A 19,032-nucleotide genomic window follows, 5' to 3' on the forward strand; every position below is an offset into this window, starting at 1 on the left:
AATTCAGCTACAATCCGCAAGTGTTACTCGTCGGTGAGACTACGGCGCTGCGAAACGAAGTGTCACCCGGATTAGCAGGAATCCATTCCCCTGCCTGTCACAGCTGACAGAGTGTCGAATAGCCACTTCCCGGTGGATGTTAATCTACTGGTGGTCTGCTGTGCGTCTTCCTTGATAAATGGATGCGCTAGCGCAGGTGACCTGTAGGCTTGCATGGCCGCGTCACTCGTGAAAATGAGGAACGACTTCCTCGGAGATGAGTCGCGGAACGAGTTCGCTCGCGGCTGGAGGACGACCTGGAAATCGACGACGACGGCGAACAAGCTGATAACTCAGTTGTCATGTGCCTGTCCGTGTCGAGCAATCATGATCGACGATTTTTGACACTTGCAGCTGTTGTGACACGACTAGACAGTCTATGTACAGACGGTAGGAGTTCGTGAAGGGTCGCTCTGAAACAAATCGTGGCTCATTTCCCCGGTCGAGTGGGTCGGTAAACCTATGCCTTGGAGTGATTCCGGTATGCCGCCGTCGCCGTACTTACCTCGCGCCGCGGGCTGTGGGGCGATTTCCGAGCAGGATCACGAGATTCCGAGAAATAGACAATGTCTCCCATTCATTGATGATTCCCTCTCCCTGTGCAATACCCGTCCCCTCCTCCCGAATTCGGAGACGTTGCGACGACATGATATCGAGATCGGGCATCACTCCGGCAGATCGTTTATGGCAGCTCGGAAATGATCGCGCCGCTTCGAGGAGCCTTGCATGTCTACTTGAGTCGACGTAAACGTTGCCATCCAGACTGTCAACCGAAGGGTTTTCCACACGAAGGCGGGGGCCGTCCGTAGCTCGCTTTCCGAAAATTCTTTTGCCAAAGTGGCTGAAGTATTCGCCAGCCTTGAATAAGCGTGAGCACCGTGTGAGAAACGCCTAAACTTCGGCTTGGTCGCGATAATTTGGCGAGACGCAGCTCCCTTTCACTCACGGCTTCTCTTCCTCTATGAAGTCAGACAGTCATCTATTTATCCTTGCATTCATCGATTTCACTTCTCGGCTCCATGTTCTATTTATATTTTTTTCTTTGCGACTTGCTCTTGTGAAAAGTCACGCGTCGTCGTACAACGCCTGCCGTGCTTTTTTGTTGCTTGGCAAGCCGCGTTTGTTGTCGGCGTCGACTCGATCCGCTGGGCGCGAGCGAAGGCGTGGTCTTCTTTACTCTGATTCGCTTTTCGTTCGTCTTCGAAATAATAATACAAATGGATTTTCTCTGTTTCTCTCCTCCTCGATCGGATCTTTGGCGGTGATTCTCAGCATCATCGCCGGCTGACGAGCTGATCTTCTAATGGTTTCGGCTTTGTCCAAAAGCAACTTATTCACTCCATGACAGCGTCGCGTCGTAACGCCGGCGGCCTTACTAAGCATACGAGCGGAGAAGACGATCGTAGGAAAAATCTCCTACGGAACTTTTCAGCTCGTCCGGGTCGGAACTTGAGTTCTGTAATCTATTCCCGAACGTATCACCGATTGGGAGGTATCAGTAATAAAAAACGAATAAATTGTCCAATTAATTTCAGACGCATGTTCCCGCCCTTCAAAGTGCGTCTGGCTGGACTGAACCCGAAAGCCAAGTACGTGATGCTGATGGACATCGTCGCGGCCGATGATTGTCGTTACAAATTCCAAAATCGTCGATGGGTCGTCGCAGGCAAAGCCGATCCCGAGATGCCGAAACGAATGTACATTCACCCCGATTCACCGGCGACAGGAGAGCAGTGGATGCAGAAAGTGGTCTCTTTCCATAAACTCAAACTCACCAACAACATCTCGGACAAACACGGTTTCGTGAGTATCAGAACAGTATAAATGAGCCCGCAGCAGTCTGCAGTCTCTAAACTCTTTTTAGTCGTAAGAAGGTACACATTGTACGGCCAACGTTGAGTTGCCTCTTGGTTGCATCGACGATTTCCTCCTCTGACATCGCTCTCTGTTTCCTTCCCACTGAAGCGCTCGAGAGCGTACTCAGTAAACTGCTGAGCAATCTCGTTCGAGTCAGTTTTTTTTGTCCGTCATCTTCGAATCTGGTAGCTATCTCCGTCCTGATTTCCCGCGAAGTTGGCAAAAGAGCGACTCGGCGGAGTGGCTGACGAATATCTACTGCTCTGTTTGGAGTGAGAATTAGCCTCGGTAGAGAATGCATTGCCACCCTTGTCGCCACAACAACCATCACAAGAAGAAAAAGGAGACCTTATCTGATCAGATTTTTATCAATCGTCAATCATCGCAGACACTGCGCTGGCTGAGTCGATATCTAACGAGCGAGCTACCCGAAGGCTTCAAGCGGCAGACTCCCTGCTCAGCTGCGTCTAAGGTCTCGCAGGTTGTGGCGTGGTGATTACATCGACCTACTCTGATGCCGCGGCTCACAAGCTATTGCCAAAAACACCTAAAACTTCCGCGTCGCTCTCGGTCAGAACCTCGAGGGAAACCGCTCCCTCCTTCAGAGGCAAAGAAGAGATTTCTTGAAACTGATCGCGTGGCAAGAGATCGGTGAAATGGAACACTAGAGGACTAATTTGTCTGAGGAGCGACAATCGCGGGATCGTGATCTGGGTCATCTCTGGATCAAGCAGTGCTAATGACGGCGGCAACGAAACTCCTTCATGGAGACTTTCCGGCTCACATTTCTGAGCTGCGTTCCTTCTAACTCGTGCGGGGGCTCTCCTGATGCCAAGCGATTCGAAAGCAAGCATGGATCAGTGGGGAAACTCCTCGGGAGGACAGCGTATGTCGGACAGCATCGATGTCACGCTAGGATTCCGTCTCGCAATCCACGGGGTTTTGTCTACTCTCCGAGACGGTTCTTGACAGCAGTCAACTGATAGCGTCCTCAGGTACATACATGAGTGAAGAGGCGAACGAATTCGAACATGGCTTAACATCCGAACCGTCCCAACCGCCCGATTCCTTTGATAGCGCGATATCTGAATTGTGACAATAAAAAAAACATGCGGGTGTACGTCGGAGGCAGCGAACGAGAAGGCCTTCGACTCTATACCTAAGTGATCGACGCGTCATTTGAAATGCTCCCCGATGTGACGAAGAACGTGACGTTGAAAGGAAGCTCCATCCCCTAATGAATTGGTTTAGGTGTCCGTTGTCAGATGTTTCAAACGTGACGGATCCGTTAGACCGCGTCGATGGTCGCCGTCACAATCTGCTGTGCAACAGATCCGACATCGACAGAAAATTTCCCTCAGCCTACAGTTGCCGCTTACGTAACCGCTTACGTAACCGCTTACGTAGCCGCTTATGCCTTCTGGAACCAGAGAGTCCCACTGACCAGCCGCGTCACTTACCCGATCAATTTAGGGAGTCGTGTGGGAGAACGCGACATTACTTCGAGAAAAAATCGTCTACGCGGAAGTGGAAGTCCTCCGATGGGAGCGGATCAGATATTCGAGAACAATGAGTAGTACCGACGGGGCCCAATGCGCCGAGCGGGTGTTTTGACTTGAGCTCCTCGGACTTCCGTTCTAGCGAAGAAAGCGCGGTGAAAAAGTAGACAGACAGAGAGCGTCTCAGTCAGTCAGTCATTCGGAGTCCACGGCGGTGTTTCTGCGAACGGCTCGGCTCTAGCTTCCCTTCGTCGTCCGACCGTGGTGTCTCTTTGTTTGACTTCGCAGACATCTAATTCATCTCATCTGCTCTCCGAGTAACTTCGAGCTTGTCCTCTCACTCCAGACAGGTATGATGAGACTTTGTGCGTACACCGTACAGTCAGACACCCAATCAGTCGCTCACACTCATGCACGATGCTTCGTTCATTCATCGGCGCATTCATCGAGGAGCGTGCGATCTTCATGCTATGCAGGCAGGCAGGCGTCTGGCGGACTTTCTTCGAATTTCGCCGATCTTATATCTTGATGTCTTCTTCATCTCGACTCCGTCGGACTCGGAGGAATTCTAACGGCATAGGCTCATGGTAGACTGATGACTCGGCATGCAGGAAGCATCGGTGGAGTCTTGAGGCTCAAAGGTCGAAGGATATGCTCCTCTGTTCACAGCGACATATCGCAGGACACGAGACGGTTTCGAGAGAGTTTCATCTGCGAGAAATCACGGATTTCAGACGGGTTTCAGAAGTCTTGGGTAAATTCTAGAAGTGAATGAAGAGGGGGAGACAATCAGGGATTGACAGCGGATCGACCTCGAGCTTTCGAACGGCTAGTCTCCTCCGACGATGATGAACTTGTTGAAGACGTTTGCTCATCGAGCGTTCGGAAGGTCGTTCGAACGTTCACTGACGTGCATATGCTCATCAAGCACTTCGGCTTCGACAGCCACAGTTGCGACAACAGCAGTGGGCCGGGTCGACCGAGTCTTGAGTGGTGTTTCGTGGATCGAGCCCACCCTGTCAATGAGCAGTAATTTCCAAAATAAACAAAGGGGGCTGAAGCTGTTTAGGCGTTCGGACGCTCTCTCTCTCGCGTTTTCTCACGTTTCTCCCGCGAAGACCGCGTATTGATCACATGCATGCGCAGCCAGCCAGCCAGTCGGTCAGCGTCAGGCCAACCCATCCCGGACCAAATTGGATGGGGCATCACGACGACAGCAACCGATAATTTCCGAGGCCGAACGGAACAAGAGAGAGAAACACAGACAGATAGTCTGCACGCGAATGTAGGCTTTCGTTCTGCCCCCGGTCCAATTCGAGCCTCTCAACGAGCAACGGAAGTTGTAGCGAGCGCTGGCGAGACAGCCGTTCATTCTCCGATTCGTTAGCCGCTCAGCGCGTGATATTTGCTCAGGTCTGGACCTCGAATTGGAGCCCGTCTGAGCATCCCCCTCGATATTGATTTCCCCGATTTTTCATCGTCGTTGAGGCTTTCTGACTCCGAACTTCATGTAGACTCATCATGGGAAATGCCTCAGGAAGGGAACGGTCCGGAGTTTCGTCAAGACTGAGGTCCCCGCTTCCCAGAGGAGATCAGAATGCGAAGGACGTAGACCTCTTCTTACGTCGGTCTGGTCGAGGGATGACTCTTGACATCTCACCTGATTATCCGGATCGGGGCAAGATGATATTTGTCAAGAAATGTCAGGACCCGGAGCGGGTCCTCTCTGAGCGGCAAGAGCGACGTGTTCGGCTCGAATGAATGGAAGATATGAACGGATGGAATTAGAGGAGCGAGTAGGCAAAGAGTAATGGGCATTGTTCCATTAATGATATTTCAGCCGGATCATCTTCCTGTCGGGCGCTGACGCGCTCGCTTGCTGGCGTACTCAGTGTCCACGAGCCACGTGCAAGAGATGGTGATGCGAGGTTCTTGAGTTATTCTCACTACTTATAAAACGTCTAAAATCGTGATTTATCTAACCATGCCGTGCGCGATAATCTAGTGACCCTGGTGGCACCGGAGAGACGATCCTGCATTCTCGGCTGGTGAGAGCGGCTTGGCCTGCACCAAGGAGCCTCCTGGAGCATTTACCGCGGCAGGCGTCAGATCCGTGGACTTTTTGAGCACAGCCCTGGGTTTCGGTGGCTGCTCAGACTAATTGTCGCTCGTCGTCCAGATGCTTCCTCCGTTCATAAGAGTGGCAAACTAATCCAGGTGAGAACGAAGGCCTCTGATGAGCTCAGTGCGAAATTCATCTCCGTCGAGAAGTCGACCGACGACTGGAAGCTTTGCCGGAAATCCGGATCGATCAGACGCTCCGACTCCAGTCGGGGGAAGTCCCCTCGGCTGGAATCCGCTGAGCGGTGGAATTATTTCAATTTTGAGCCTGAAGTGAGCCCCGACGACGAAGCAGACTTCGCGAGAAGAGATCGATCGCTCATCGATCATCGGATGGATCGGGTGAAATGATGGGCAGAGCTTAATCGCAGACAGTCGGAATGTGTTAATGAGGTGTTGCAAAAGCTCCCCACAACTGGACACACGGCTCCGTCAGCGCAGACACCAAGTATTACGCGACGTTACGTCGCCACTACGGTCAGCGGGAATCGAAGACTCTCAAGAGGGGGTGATGTGAATCTTCACGTCCGGTGGAGAGCGAACGTCCACCGGAGAGAATGCCCTCAACGAAGGAAAAGCTCAGAGCAACGCTCAGACTCTCGAGGGGATCGCTATTGAGATATTAAGCGATGACTCGAGTGAATCCTCCGAAAGTACCGGGATCCCCGACCAAGCGGAGCTCTAATCCGATAGCATCGACGTAGCGTGAGGCTGAGACGCAGGGAGCGTGAGAAGTCCCGCGAGACGCGTCACCCTCAGTCGAATCGCAGAGAACTTCGTGCTGAGCCAAGTGAGGACCGCTTCAATCCTGCTGTTGGCCGTCGACATGAGAATGTGTGTTTAACATTAACCATAAGCTAATAACGCCAAGCTCACGGGTCCCTGCTGCTGCTACGACGGCTGCCGGAGCCGCCGTCGGGACTGCAGACGTCTATGACGCGCCATTCGAGATGATTCGGCCAGACGGAAACTTAGCTAATAATCGTCAGTCAAAGCTCCCGCAACGAAGATCAGCCACTCTCGGTACACGGATCAGAAGCATCGGCATCAACGACGACCATGTTGACAACTGTGATTGTTAAGCGATGCCGCTTTGGAGACGCAGCTCCCATCATGCGGGAAAATATAATCCCCGAAGCGGAGCTCTCGACTTGTTCGCTGCTCTGGGAGACTTTCCGAAAAGCCTGACTGAAGCCCTACTGACTAAGTGAAGACCTGTTGGATGGGGAACTGCCGGCGCTCGCCCGCCCGACCGCTTGAAGTCTTCATCGCTGTCGACAACAAGGGATATCTGTCAACATGATACAAAAGATTAGCTCCGACACGATTCCCACCAGTCCGAGCGCTCTGGAACGGGGGTCTCGACTGGATCTGTGCGACGTGGGGTGCCCCCGTCGCGAGCATAAGATCGCTCTATGAAATGATGGAGGAACTCAGATGTAAATACAAACAGACGAGATGATTCAAAATATATAGACGACCGGTGTCACTGAACATTCACCAAAAACAACTCGAATCGACTCGGGACAGTTCAGCCTCGCCATGAAGTATGTAGTCTATAAGCGTACTCGTGGCTCGTACGCGTTCATCGCCGACTCGGTAAAGTTTCCTCATATACAAAAAGAACTGTTAGACATCTGGTATATTTTTCTTCCAGACGATATTGAACTCAATGCACAAGTACCAACCCCGGTTTCATCTCGTTCGCACGGGGGACATTAGCAAGCTGCCGTGCTCACCTTTTAAAACATTCGTGTTCCGTGAAACGGAGTTCATCGCCGTTACTGCGTACCAAAACGAAAAAATAACTCAACTGAAAATCGACAACAACCCGTTCGCGAAAGGCTTCAGAGATACGGGCGCAGGGAAAACCAATAAAAAGTAAGCGATTGGGTTATACGACTTCGAAAGACCAAAACCGATGGTTTTCAGCTTCACGATTTTAGATGACATTATATTTGCTAGGTAATTATTCGGTCAATATCTAAATGAGGGGAAGACCCCTCACAGAATATCGAAACGCATTAGGATTACGAGGATTACAATAATATAATTTGCTTAACTCTTATTCATTAACAGGAGGTCTGCGGGCGAGCAGGATTCCAGCGAAGAAGACGAAGGGATAGAGAGCTCGTCGAGTTCCATGCTGCAGATACACACGGACTTCGATGTTGTGACCGGTGAGTTGAACTTCAAGCTCAACATTTGTCCCACACTCCACTTTCAGGCGTGACATCAACGAGATGAGATAGACTTTCAGTGACCTTTATGCTGCACGCCAACCCATCAAGCTGTCAAAAGCATTCCCTTGTCAAGACACAGGCTCCGCGACAGCGACTAGTCACTAATTCTAGGTTTGCGAGCAATTTCAAATCGGGTTTCTGATTCTCAGCGCTTGATGCTGTTTCATTCTCTACAGAATAGTCGAGGCGTGATACAAAGTGTGAAACGCAATTTGAGCAGATGGAACTTGAAGTGGGCGCTCGCTCTTCACGTGAGGGCTAATCTTTTCGGATGCTCCACTTGCAACGAGGGCTCTAATCGTCGTCGACTCTTCTCTTGACTATGATCCGAAAGTGACCACTTAGCCGACTCCTCTGTATAGCCGCTCGGTGTCCGTCTAGCTGTGTGGTCCGTCCGGCAGATAGAGTGAATAGCAGCAGCGGTAGATGCAGGGTCTTCTGAAAGCGTGAAAACGGCGAGCTTTCCTAGAAAATTAACGATCACCGGACTCACTCGACTCTCGTTCCAATGCCGAGGCGGGCTGATATTTCACGCTGACTTGGAGGTCCGTCCCTCTTTAACGTGACTGTCATGCTCTAGTCGTCGACTGAATCGGGACCCGACATAAGCGTAAAGACATTGTGGCTATTTCTAGATAGTCCGGTGAAAACGCTCGTCCCCGATGTCAGCTCCCCTAGCGACGCGTCGAATCGCGAGCCTTCCGAATATTCATCCATGTCTCCATGCGACGGCACAGAGATGGGGGTATTGGATATCCAAGCATTCGAATTTCGACTGCAATTCAGTACTTCAGATGCGAACTTCCTCTCCTTTTCGGCGACCCCGGGGACGTCGAGATTTGGCCTCCCCGTGCTCTCTTCACCTCTATCTGTAGGTAGACATCTCAATCGACGAGCTTTCGTCGGAACAAGCATTGAAATGAAATGTTTTCACGCGGGTTTGTTTGTGAACACGAATAGGCACGCATAACAACGCTAACGACGGAGCCTGCGACGATGACGACAACGTTACTAATCGCGTCGAGCACATCTGCTTGCCAAGAGTAACAAGTTGAGAACCGCCCTGGATCGGTCGACAGCTCGAAGAATCGGAGGAAGTTGAAGAGAACAGCCGAAACGTCTGGAAGCTTGAAAAGCGGAACCGATGCGAAATTTCAGGATGAATCGAATCAACAGCGGAGACCGGCAAACAACATTGCTTGACTTAAAGACAAATCACTCTTTCGTTTCGGGAATGAACTCGGAAAGCTATTCGGCGAGATAGTGGAGAGTCGGAAGGCTATCTACAGAAGAGGCGCATTTAGAACTCTGATCGCCATTTCCTGCTATTTTAAGGTCGGCCCACGTTTGTATTGTGAGCGCTCGTTTCGGATTTCAAGAGTCTCGGAACGGGTCCGTCAGGTCTTGAGGAGTTGCGACTCAATCGCCTTGATCGGAGCGACAAGTTTTAGATAAGTTTCGAGTCAACAACGAGCGCAGAATATCTGAGGACGGCGCAGATTGTGAATCGTCAGGCTCGATGGCTCCTCAAATGCTGGGTTTCGGGTCCGAACGAGTACGCCTTTCGGGGTCTCGGGAAATTCCCACCAAGTCCATGGGGTCGGAGAATTTTCCAAAGGACAAGAGATCGACGAATAGCAGCAAGGGTTAGCCTACCACGCCAAAAGGATTTGATTGTGAAAAGAAAGCTCCAACACAGGTTTTCTGCATGAGCATCCCACAGTCGAGGAATGGTGAAATTATCCAGACGATGACAACTGCCATCTTGATGAACCCAGAAGCAGCAAGAGGTTACGCTCTCTGCTCGCGGTCAGTCTGTGGTCGTGCTGACTTGAGAACAAAGGAGGAAACATGACTTCTCTTTCATCCCTCTCTCTCTTTTGTAATTGTTCACGCGTCCGTTCGCGTTCTGCAAATCATTACCCGTCGCTTCTCGGAAAGTTTCTCCGATGACCACACGAAACTGCAACGATCAATAGGTACTTGGAGATCCGAGTGAGATATACTCTCGTGTCTTCTGCGTCCAACAAAAGCTCACTTATCCGTCGTCTTCAGTCCGCGTAGAGCCGCTTGATCCGAAGCTCGATTTGTCGTCCTCGTCGTGTACACTGAGGCGTCATGCGGAGCTAGGACATCCCAGCTGTTGTTGTCGCCGCCGCTGCCGCTTCTGCGGCTGCCGTCTTGCGTCAGATAGCTCACTCTCGTTATCTTCGGATATCTCTGTCTTCGTGTTTTTTTTGTTGCTATCGTTCTACCTGTCGTCGTTGTCGATGGCCCTGCTGCTGCTGTTGTTTGTCGTCTTCGAGTACCTTGAAGCTGACGCTGTTAAAACCGTCGTAACGCTCACTCTCCAGGTAGTCATCGTTATCAGTGGTGCACAATCAGTCTGCTTGTTGAGTACCTGTTAAAACTAAACGTTTTTATCTCGAACTGAAAAGAAACCAACATCGACCACAGCGCCTTGTGAGACCCCGATTAGCCCGATCTGACTCCCGATCTGTTTGTTAGCTTGTTCTCTTCTTGGCTTCGGTTTATTTGTTTCCTTCCCTCTGAACATGTTCTTCATCGAAAAGTCGACTCCACGATCGCTCAGGCGGCCGGAGCGGCTGATGTCGTTCTCAGCGGACTGCGAATGTTCCGGGAGAAACATCGTAAGAGGTGTTCCGTCGCAGATGAAAGTCGGAAAGGAGCTCCGGGAATTATACGAGAGCCCGAACTCCAGGAAAGGGTCAAATCATGGCCGACTCCTAGCTGGAATTATCGCTGTTCGGATCAGGCAGCGTGTTGTTCGAACGAACAATGAGAACTCGAGTTATCGGCGGAAGAAAGATCCGTCGAACTCGACGAGCCGCCGGGCGAGACTGGATTCGTTGAGCGACCGGATCAGATGGTGGCGGCAAACGTCGAGTTCCGAAAAGCAGGGCGCGGCACTTGGAAACGGATCCGGGCTAGGGTTGTGCCGTTACACTCGAGGGCTTGTCTGGAGATATTTGAGAGATGTCCCGACTTCTCTACGCATCGGAAGAAGCAGGAAGACCTCGGCGACCACGACGATGAGCACGGAAGACGACTCCGCAGACGGCTGCTGAAGACCTCCGACGAAGTCGAAGACGCCTCAAAGACATTCCCTTTGCGAAGCAGACCGACAAAGATAGACCGAATATCTTCTTCTTTTTTTCGAGTGTGTGTGTATGTTAGCGTGTGGATGAGCGAGCAGGCGGCCGAGCGACCGATAGAGTGAGTAAGTCTGTGCATTATCCAAATTCGCTTTGAAGTTTTTCATGAGATCGCGGAGAGATTCGAAAGCGTCGACTTCGAGCGCGGACAACTCATCCGAGAACACCTCTAAGTAGGAGAGAATGGCCGAGTCGATCTGTCGCCGGACGATCTCGTCGGAGTCATCACCAGTCCTCTGTTTTGAAAAGTCGGATGATCGCGGTGAATTCATGATCTAGACGGCACAGTGACTGAGAGGGCCGCGGCGAGACTGCCGATGTCCGCTGAGACGACGCGACAAGGAACTCGTCGCCGAACGGAACACGAGGAGCGGCCCTTCAGTAATTATTGGACGGATATGGATATTCGATGTACGGCCGAGCGGAAGCCCCAGAGCGAAGCCTATCGAAGTTCCCTCCTCATGGTCCTCGACCTCGGAAACTGAGATTCCCTCGCGAGCCCCCATGTCATCATGAACAATGGAGCCGGAAAAGTCATTGGAGATACATATATGGCATCTCGCTTGCTCAAATGAGGTTTGGACCGAATGGGCCTTCTTTCCGGGCTCGAGTTAAGCCTATCATTCTGCTCTCGTCGATGCTCTCGAAGTAGAAATCAGAGATCCGTAGGAAATCCCCGCTCCTCGGGAGAATGAGGGGGTCTGTGACCTCGTGCTGAAAGATCATTGGAAGCTGAACAAACAAGGGCAAGCAACACTTGAAGTATGAATAGGAATAGGTAGTCCAGGCCCTCGCTTCCAGGACCAATAGGTGAACGATACGTTGGCGTAATTTGGATTCGGTCGCCTGGACGGGATCAAGCGATGAATTGGGGAGTTTGGAGAGTTTGCCTGACTGATCACCGTCTCAGAGAAGAGCGCTCGATCGACAAAGTTGGGGCGCCTGTAAAGGGAGTTTTCCAAGCGGTGCCGCGCTTTTTCTTCTGAAAGTATGCAATCGATTCTTATACCACAAAGGCCGAGGGAAACCGAGGATTATCGGAGATTTCCTCGAGATAGGTTTTTCCTAGCTAGGAATTTTCATTCGCAAGGAATTTTCAGCGACTCAGGACCACGGATATGAACTTCGAGATGAAGTCAAACTTCGCGCGCAACAGAAAGGAGGATCTTTACCGATGTCAATTTTTTTTGCAGCTCTGCGACAACAGCATGAGGATCGGATGTCGGTCGCGTTTCCTGGCTACGGCGGGCACGGTTTCGCAACTAAACCTATGTTCTCCTTCGGGCCCAGGGGAGAAGTACCTGGAGAAGATACAGAAATAACTTCGAGTGGATCACATGCTCTCATACGGTCGGCGGACGACCAGCTGAAAAGTATCCAGAAAATGGTGTCGGGTGAGTTATTCCCGATCGATCTTCACACCAGAGGCTCTATCGGATTGGCTTCTATATACAGCAGAAGTAATCGCGCTTGAATACGATCGCACTTCCGTCCGTTCGCTCACTGATCGATGTCACTCAGCGTCGACGGAGCAATATTCGTCGCAAACGACCGAAGTTACCGTGGAAACGACGAAATTCGCCGGCATCGCTCCACCAGTACCGGTCCGAGGAACTTCCCGACGTTTTGGCATTGGGGAGTTTCTGTTAGGTCAATCGACTTATTGACCGGTGTTATGAGCAGGAACGAGTCGAACCGAGTAAATCTCTGAAAAATCATTGGAATCGGAGGTGTTCGAGCGTCGATATCCGGAAACCTACCAGAAAAATGTCGTGTCCAGCTGTGTAGGAATGAAGGTCACTTTCGCACGATTTGAACTATGTGAAGCGTTTCCTCTCTTTGGCGCCGTGCCTTGGATTGCGGAGCGGGGACGTTTCTTTGGGAGCCTGTCGTCGGCTGACGAGGTCCGTGAAGACCACGTAGTGTCGAAGACGATGAGGACCAAGACGATAGTTTGATAACGATGTTGACGTTAGCGGGGTCTTCTGACGGCTCTTCATTCTCGGCAAGCGAATTTGTTCACTCTATCACTCGGACGGCGGCGATTGTAATAATAATGAGTGCAACCAGTTGACGACATGTTTGTCGATCCTTTCCTGATGCCGCTGTCAAACTCGTCGGAGTCGACTTCGCGGCGTTACCGCCTACCGTGTCGCTCCCGATCACAGTCCGATCATCATCATCGTTTTCGGCAGCATCATGAGGGAGCAATCTGAAGTTGCCATTGGTGCCATTTGCCAACGAGATCCGTCGATTCGACTCCACCGTCGGCCCCGGATTTCGCGAACCGTGCGTGTGTGTGTTATTTACACGCAGACAGGAGCGAATGGTAGCGGCGGCGACGACGATCATTTTGTTCGTAAATCGGAAGGTGTTGCGTGATTATTTCCAGCATCACGCTACCACCATCATCATTGGCCGGAGCAGAATCACGATTTCCAGATAACTACAAATGTACGGAGCCAAGACGACGGCCGTTCCTTGCTCTCGTTTCTTCGCTCCTGTATCTCTGAGCGGCTCGACTCATGCCGTGACGAATCACGCTTTCGGCTCCGATTGGTAGCCGACTCGATGACGTTTGAGTCTAGGACGTTCATTACCTAATTCTTTGAGTTCCCTCCGTTTCTGATAAATCGAAATTCACTGAGCGTCGTGACGATCCAAGTTCCTTTCGAGAACATCCAACCCTATGAAGCTGGAATTCGACCGTTACATCCTGTCACTGACGTCATGTAGGGAAACTTATCGTCGATTCAATCTGATTATATCCGAACATCATGCAACGATACTCTACGAGTTTCTATCCGTTTTCTGCTTCGTGTGACCAGCCGACGAAGATACCATTTACGGCGTCGGGAGTTTCAATGTCTCGGCAGAGAAGTTGTTTGGTCGGCAACTCGTTCGTGTTTCAGACGGACACGTGATTCTGAATGTGTAACATTCGTGTAGGTGAACATCGGCCCGTGCCCATCGTGACGCGCCTACGCGATTCAAACGTACATACGAATTTCTCGCTCGTAAAAGCGCTCGTATGCGACCCTCCCACTCGGTCTGCGGCCGCTGCCGCACCAGAAACGTAAAGTGAACAACGGGGCGCTCCACGGTGAGGTCTGCTTGCCCGCTTGTCCGTCTGCCTACATTCAGCCAGCTATTTAGCTACGAGCCCAACTGGACGATGTATAGATGAGCGGACGGACAGAGGTTCGGGCAAGCGAGCGAGCGAGCGGACACATTGATGAACGCTGCTGTTCCGGCGGAGAAATTCCAACCAACTCGTGAAGTCGTGAGCAACTCCCAGGCGCCGCTCCGTCCAGTCAACGTTCACAATATTTACCTACGACTACCGCCACTGACTAAACGCTGCTCCTCCTGGTTCCGACGACGTCGTCGGTGTCGCCGCGGCCGATGTTGTTGTTGCTCTATCATCCTTAGCTGTCGTGTTAGAGCTGTTTGCTCAACACCAGGTCCTTTCCTCACTGATCGTAGATTATCTTAGCCGGGGCGGCAGCGGTGTCAGCTCGCTACCTAGCTGCCTGCCTCTCTGGTCGCTCGGTCGGTCGCTCGGTCGGATTTCCCTAGTACGAACGTTAGCAGCATCGTCGTCGTCGTCGCCACCATCAGCACCACCCCGAGAGCAGCTGTCGCTCGAATGTTGAACTAGTCGTCGAGTGAGCGGCCAACGATTACATGGGTGGGACTAACTCGTTGTATTCATCTATATACACACTTTTGAGCAGGCACACTCTTGATAGCTGTTGTTAGCTGTTGAAGGAACTCCTCGGCGATCCTCGTTGGCCACGGCGGCCGGTGAGTTGCTCTGTTCGTGGCGTCAGGGTCGCTCCTTCCTCCCATTATTCGCTCGGAGTCCGTTCTTTCAGAACCCTTCCTCATTTTCATGCCGTTGATTACCTACTACGACTACCACCAGTACTGGATTCGTAGAGATCAGTCCTCCGTCATCCGCATATGTACATGGGCAACCGAGCTCAAGACCGTGAATGACTTACGAAAGACATACGATGTGCTTGAGCATATCATGCGTCACGCGACGAGGACTGGGGGATCCGTAACAAGGCCCCCTTACGCTAACAACGCGACGTCCGAACACGGAATGGTTATTCAATGAGTTATGACGTCGACGACGATTGGAGTCCGTGTGACTTCATTCGGGTTCTCTGACTCACCGGAATCGGGGAGGTCCCTCGACATACGAGACCTATTTCTAGGGTCTAGTGAAGGGAACCTCGTTCCGCGATGACTTATGGAAGTTTCGTTTCCAGGATTGGAAAAACGGCAGGAGCAGCTGGCGATGATGTCCTTATCGCGCTTGGGCGACAAATAGCCATTGGTGAGTAGAATTCGACGCGCTGGGAGCGGATCGAGCGAGTGGATTAGGTGGGAGTTCGGGTATTTAAAAAATCCTCCAAACTTTTCCTCGCAGTGTGCCTGAGACTTCTAGTCAGGGATCGTCAACTCAAGCGAATATGGATACACCTGGAGCCATCAATGAAAACTCTCGACGGGTCTCGACCGGAGCGCGGTTGCAGAAAGCAATGAGTTGAACTTTCCAGCGCACAAAACGAACGAGTGTATTGCATGGAGTCTTTATTCTATGACTACGCTCGTTCAAAACCCACCCGGACGGGAGTGGAATTCGTCGACCATGGATCCGGCAGCTAAGCGACTCTCGAACGGGACGCATGAAATCAATGGAGCTCATTGGGTTCAAATCATGTGCTCATACCATCATCTCGCGGATGCTCACGTCTTCGGAGAGCAGTGTCTGTCTCCGTCCAGGGTTCACTCCTTTGATGTCGTTCATCGCAGTCTTGGCGCCTTATCGGTCTCGAAATCCCGTGTGTCAGTCTCCGACGTCGTGACACTAGAGTACACCTGTTTCGTCGGACCGTGCCGTCAAAAGCCGGAATTTCGGCTTGTTTCGAAATAATCTGAAGCTTCAATGAGGAGAAAGCTTATCCTGCAATGAAGAAGAAGCTTGAAAACCCACAACCGATGAAGCCGAAGAGAAAGTCCCCCGTCACCAGAAATCAGATTATTGTTGATGATTTGATCGTTCTCTTCCCTACGAGAGAATCGAACAAGCCTCACACATGCGACGGGGTCTCTCGTAGATTTATCAAGGCGTCGAGAGGAGTTCGACGAGTTCATGAGGTGAGGAGAGGGCGGTCTGCCCGAATCGCAGGAGTCGCTACCTCGCCGTCACCAAACATCATGGAATCCTCCATGCACCTAGCGAGAGAATATCGGAAGGAAGCGTAGTCTGAGGGAGACCTACGCTTGTTTCAATCTGCACTGTTTTTCTCATGTCAACGACGTGATAAATTCCCTCATTGGGGATGATTGCCTCGAAAATTATTTTGTCGAGAGATTATAAGGGCTCCATGGAGTGGCAGATATATTTAATAAAGGACGAATGGATGAATCATTAGTCGGCGATTCTCGGAATGCGAAGGAGCCGTCATAGCTTGGAATGATTGCGCTAAGCATCGCTGTGGAATGACCCGCCAAACAGACGAATATCCTATGGACATGTTCCGGTTGCCAGATTTTTTGATCGCAAAGACGTGAATGTTACTGACGACAACGGAGAAGATAACAACGAAGAGACGATGGAAACCCGCTATAGTAACGACCAAATAATAAATGTTTTCTGTTCACGCATTGCGTAGCAGTCGGAAAGCATTGGTATCGTCCTTCAATATTTTCTTCCCTTCATCCTCGGCCATACGGGAGAGGAAGTTTTCCATAAGTTCCTGTCGGTTCCGTCGGTTCCATCCGCTACGTCCATTCCGACGGTCGTTGTCACGTGTGACTTCCTCAGCGGATTTCTATATAATCGGATTCTTCTATAGAAATCGCCGCGCAGCTGGTTCTCGAGCCTTCGAACATGAGACCGTCATCGATCCGGTGGAGGTCGAACGGAATGACTTTCACTCGATGACTTTTAGTGCAACATCTTACTCTTCCTAATTAAAGGACATGCAGTATCGAAAGCAGCCCTTGCGAGTTTTAATCGAAGCATTCCCTCATGTCGCAGTGAATTCTATTGTTCTCTCGATTCACGAAACCCGAGGGACCACCAGTGCAGGCATTGGTTCGCTGCTCAGCCAGCGAACTAAATGCGAACAGTGACGAGCTACGGATAGGAAAAAATACCCGCCCAACGAATCGGTAGTTCGTGACTCATCTCGGGAGAGTTTCTTCTTTACAGTGTTTTGCTATCAGACCGGCAACATCCCTTCGCCTATGACGCCAGCGACGGGTTCCTTTTCACTCGTGATGTATACGGGGCTGACGAAAACTACGGAAAGATTCGAGAGTCACCGAATGCAAAGCTCGACCTTCGACGAGCTATGCCGAGCGTCCTCCATGAGCTGATTAGAGGAGAGCACGTTTCGGGGTCTTCCTCGGGAAGGCGGATCGGCTCATGGCAGAAAGGGAATTCATCGGCTGGGAAATTCCAGAAGCTTCCTAGGTGAAGATTCGACTCCGGAACGTCACGGAGCAAGCTGGAGGGTATCATATCATTTCATCGAGTTTCTAATGGACATGCCTGAGAAGTACCGGGGCTACGCACCCAACATCGACAACGGGACGAGACGAGCGCTCACTCGGCAAACAGAACTTCACTCCGAAGGCCTTCGGAGCAGATGGTGCTCGCAAACACCGTTGGGAAGGATCGCATTCGGGCCGGCTCGATGTCTGCTTGGCTATTCAGTTTCAGACAGACCTCATTATGCTTCTCGTTTCACAGCTTGCAACCCAGACACCACATCCACATGTGAAACTCATCTCCCAACACGCGGCCATAAGTTCGAGCTCCGAAGCGTCCATGCTCCCAGACCCGGTGTAGCGAGAAGTCGATCAAAAGTTCCCTCGATCGAGATTTCCGTCGGCCATCTCTCACTCAGTGAAATCAATCGAATCATGCTCTCAAATTTTCCGATGACCGAACCCTCAGCGCTGCCCCAGTGGTCAGCCCGAATTTCGAACAGGACGTTTTGAAGGAGATTCGTCTGCTTGACATTCTCGATGCTAGTCCAAAAGTGTTTACACAATCTGCGAAAATGAGCTGGAAGACTCTTGAGTGTAATTATCATGGATCCAACGCAAGCTGACACTTCCGATTTGATCACAGCGGCCGCCGTCGAGTTCTTGCCGATGCTCCTCGAGGTGGTGACAAATGTCCCCACAGGAAGAAAAATGACCATCAGTGGCTGATAACGTCGATCCCCTTTTCGTAGCCACCACTCCCGACGCTACTGACGCCAGATTGACCAACGAGTGTACCTGCGGGCGATTGATTCGGCCATCGTGCCGCGTGCCGCAGATAGTTCCCAACTACAAGGGCTGTGATACAGAGAATGAACAGATGAGTCCGGAGCTCCTAGCGAGACCGGCCCCAGGTGGAAAATGCCGGGAATAGGAATCGTGACCCGACCGATGAAAGGGATGATGATTTCAGTGATTTGTCTGAAGTCATTAGCCGTTCCTGTTCCCCATGTTTTATCGACACATGGGGGATCAGACAACCGAAAAAAACTCGAAATAGCACAACTATTCCCCGATCCCGATAAACGCGAATCCCATGAGGAGCATCTGCGGTCGAAGCCAGGAGCTTCATTTAGGTAAGACGACAAGAGAGGGAATCTCTGTGTTGTAAGTCAATGGAAATGAGGCGGCAAAATATGCACTCGAAGTGACGAAACTAACGAGCCTAATTTGGTCGCAAAATGGAAATCAGAGTCTTTTACAGTTTTCATCTCATAAACAGCCGTCAGAGACACTCCTCGATCCACGGTTCGGGCTTCCACGCGCTTCTCGCTTGTGCAACGGTACGCGGCCATATTATTCAGAAATCAATTTTTCTTCCGCGGAGTCGACTCCGCGAGCCTGGATGCTAATAGGGAAGTGAATACCGATAGCTGCTGATTATCCTGCCGCCGATCTGCTTCGGACAGCTTCAAAATGGATGACACTTCTTCGGGGGATCCGGTTCCGTGTTTCTCGATGAGAGAATTCTTTCTAGAATCAATTTAGGATGCTGCTATTATACCGTCTACGAGGATCTCTCCT

The 19,032-nt window shown here is 51.2% G+C and overlaps 1 protein-coding gene across 1 annotated transcript in view; it reads left to right on the forward strand.

Moving 5' to 3' along the window:
• The window catches only part of LOC100905986 (T-box transcription factor TBX3), a 28,871-nt gene extending 13,221 nt beyond the window's left edge, over window positions 1-15,650 (forward strand). The window contains exons 2-7 of the mRNA XM_029112455.1: window positions 1,575-1,842; window positions 7,174-7,397; window positions 7,596-7,696; window positions 12,129-12,329; window positions 15,216-15,283; window positions 15,377-15,650. Coding sequence (XP_028968288.1) covers window positions 1,575-1,842; window positions 7,174-7,397; window positions 7,596-7,696; window positions 12,129-12,329; window positions 15,216-15,277 — 856 coding nt within the window. The 3' untranslated portion in view covers window positions 15,278-15,283; window positions 15,377-15,650. The remainder of the gene's footprint in view (window positions 1-1,574; window positions 1,843-7,173; window positions 7,398-7,595; window positions 7,697-12,128; window positions 12,330-15,215; window positions 15,284-15,376) is intronic.
• The last annotated feature ends 3,382 nt before the right edge of the window (window positions 15,651-19,032 follow it).

This window comes from Galendromus occidentalis, unplaced genomic scaffold, assembly GCF_000255335.2.
Source record: "Galendromus occidentalis unplaced genomic scaffold, Mocc_1.1 scf7180000077501, whole genome shotgun sequence".
Taxonomy (NCBI): domain Eukaryota; kingdom Metazoa; phylum Arthropoda; class Arachnida; order Mesostigmata; family Phytoseiidae; genus Galendromus; species Galendromus occidentalis.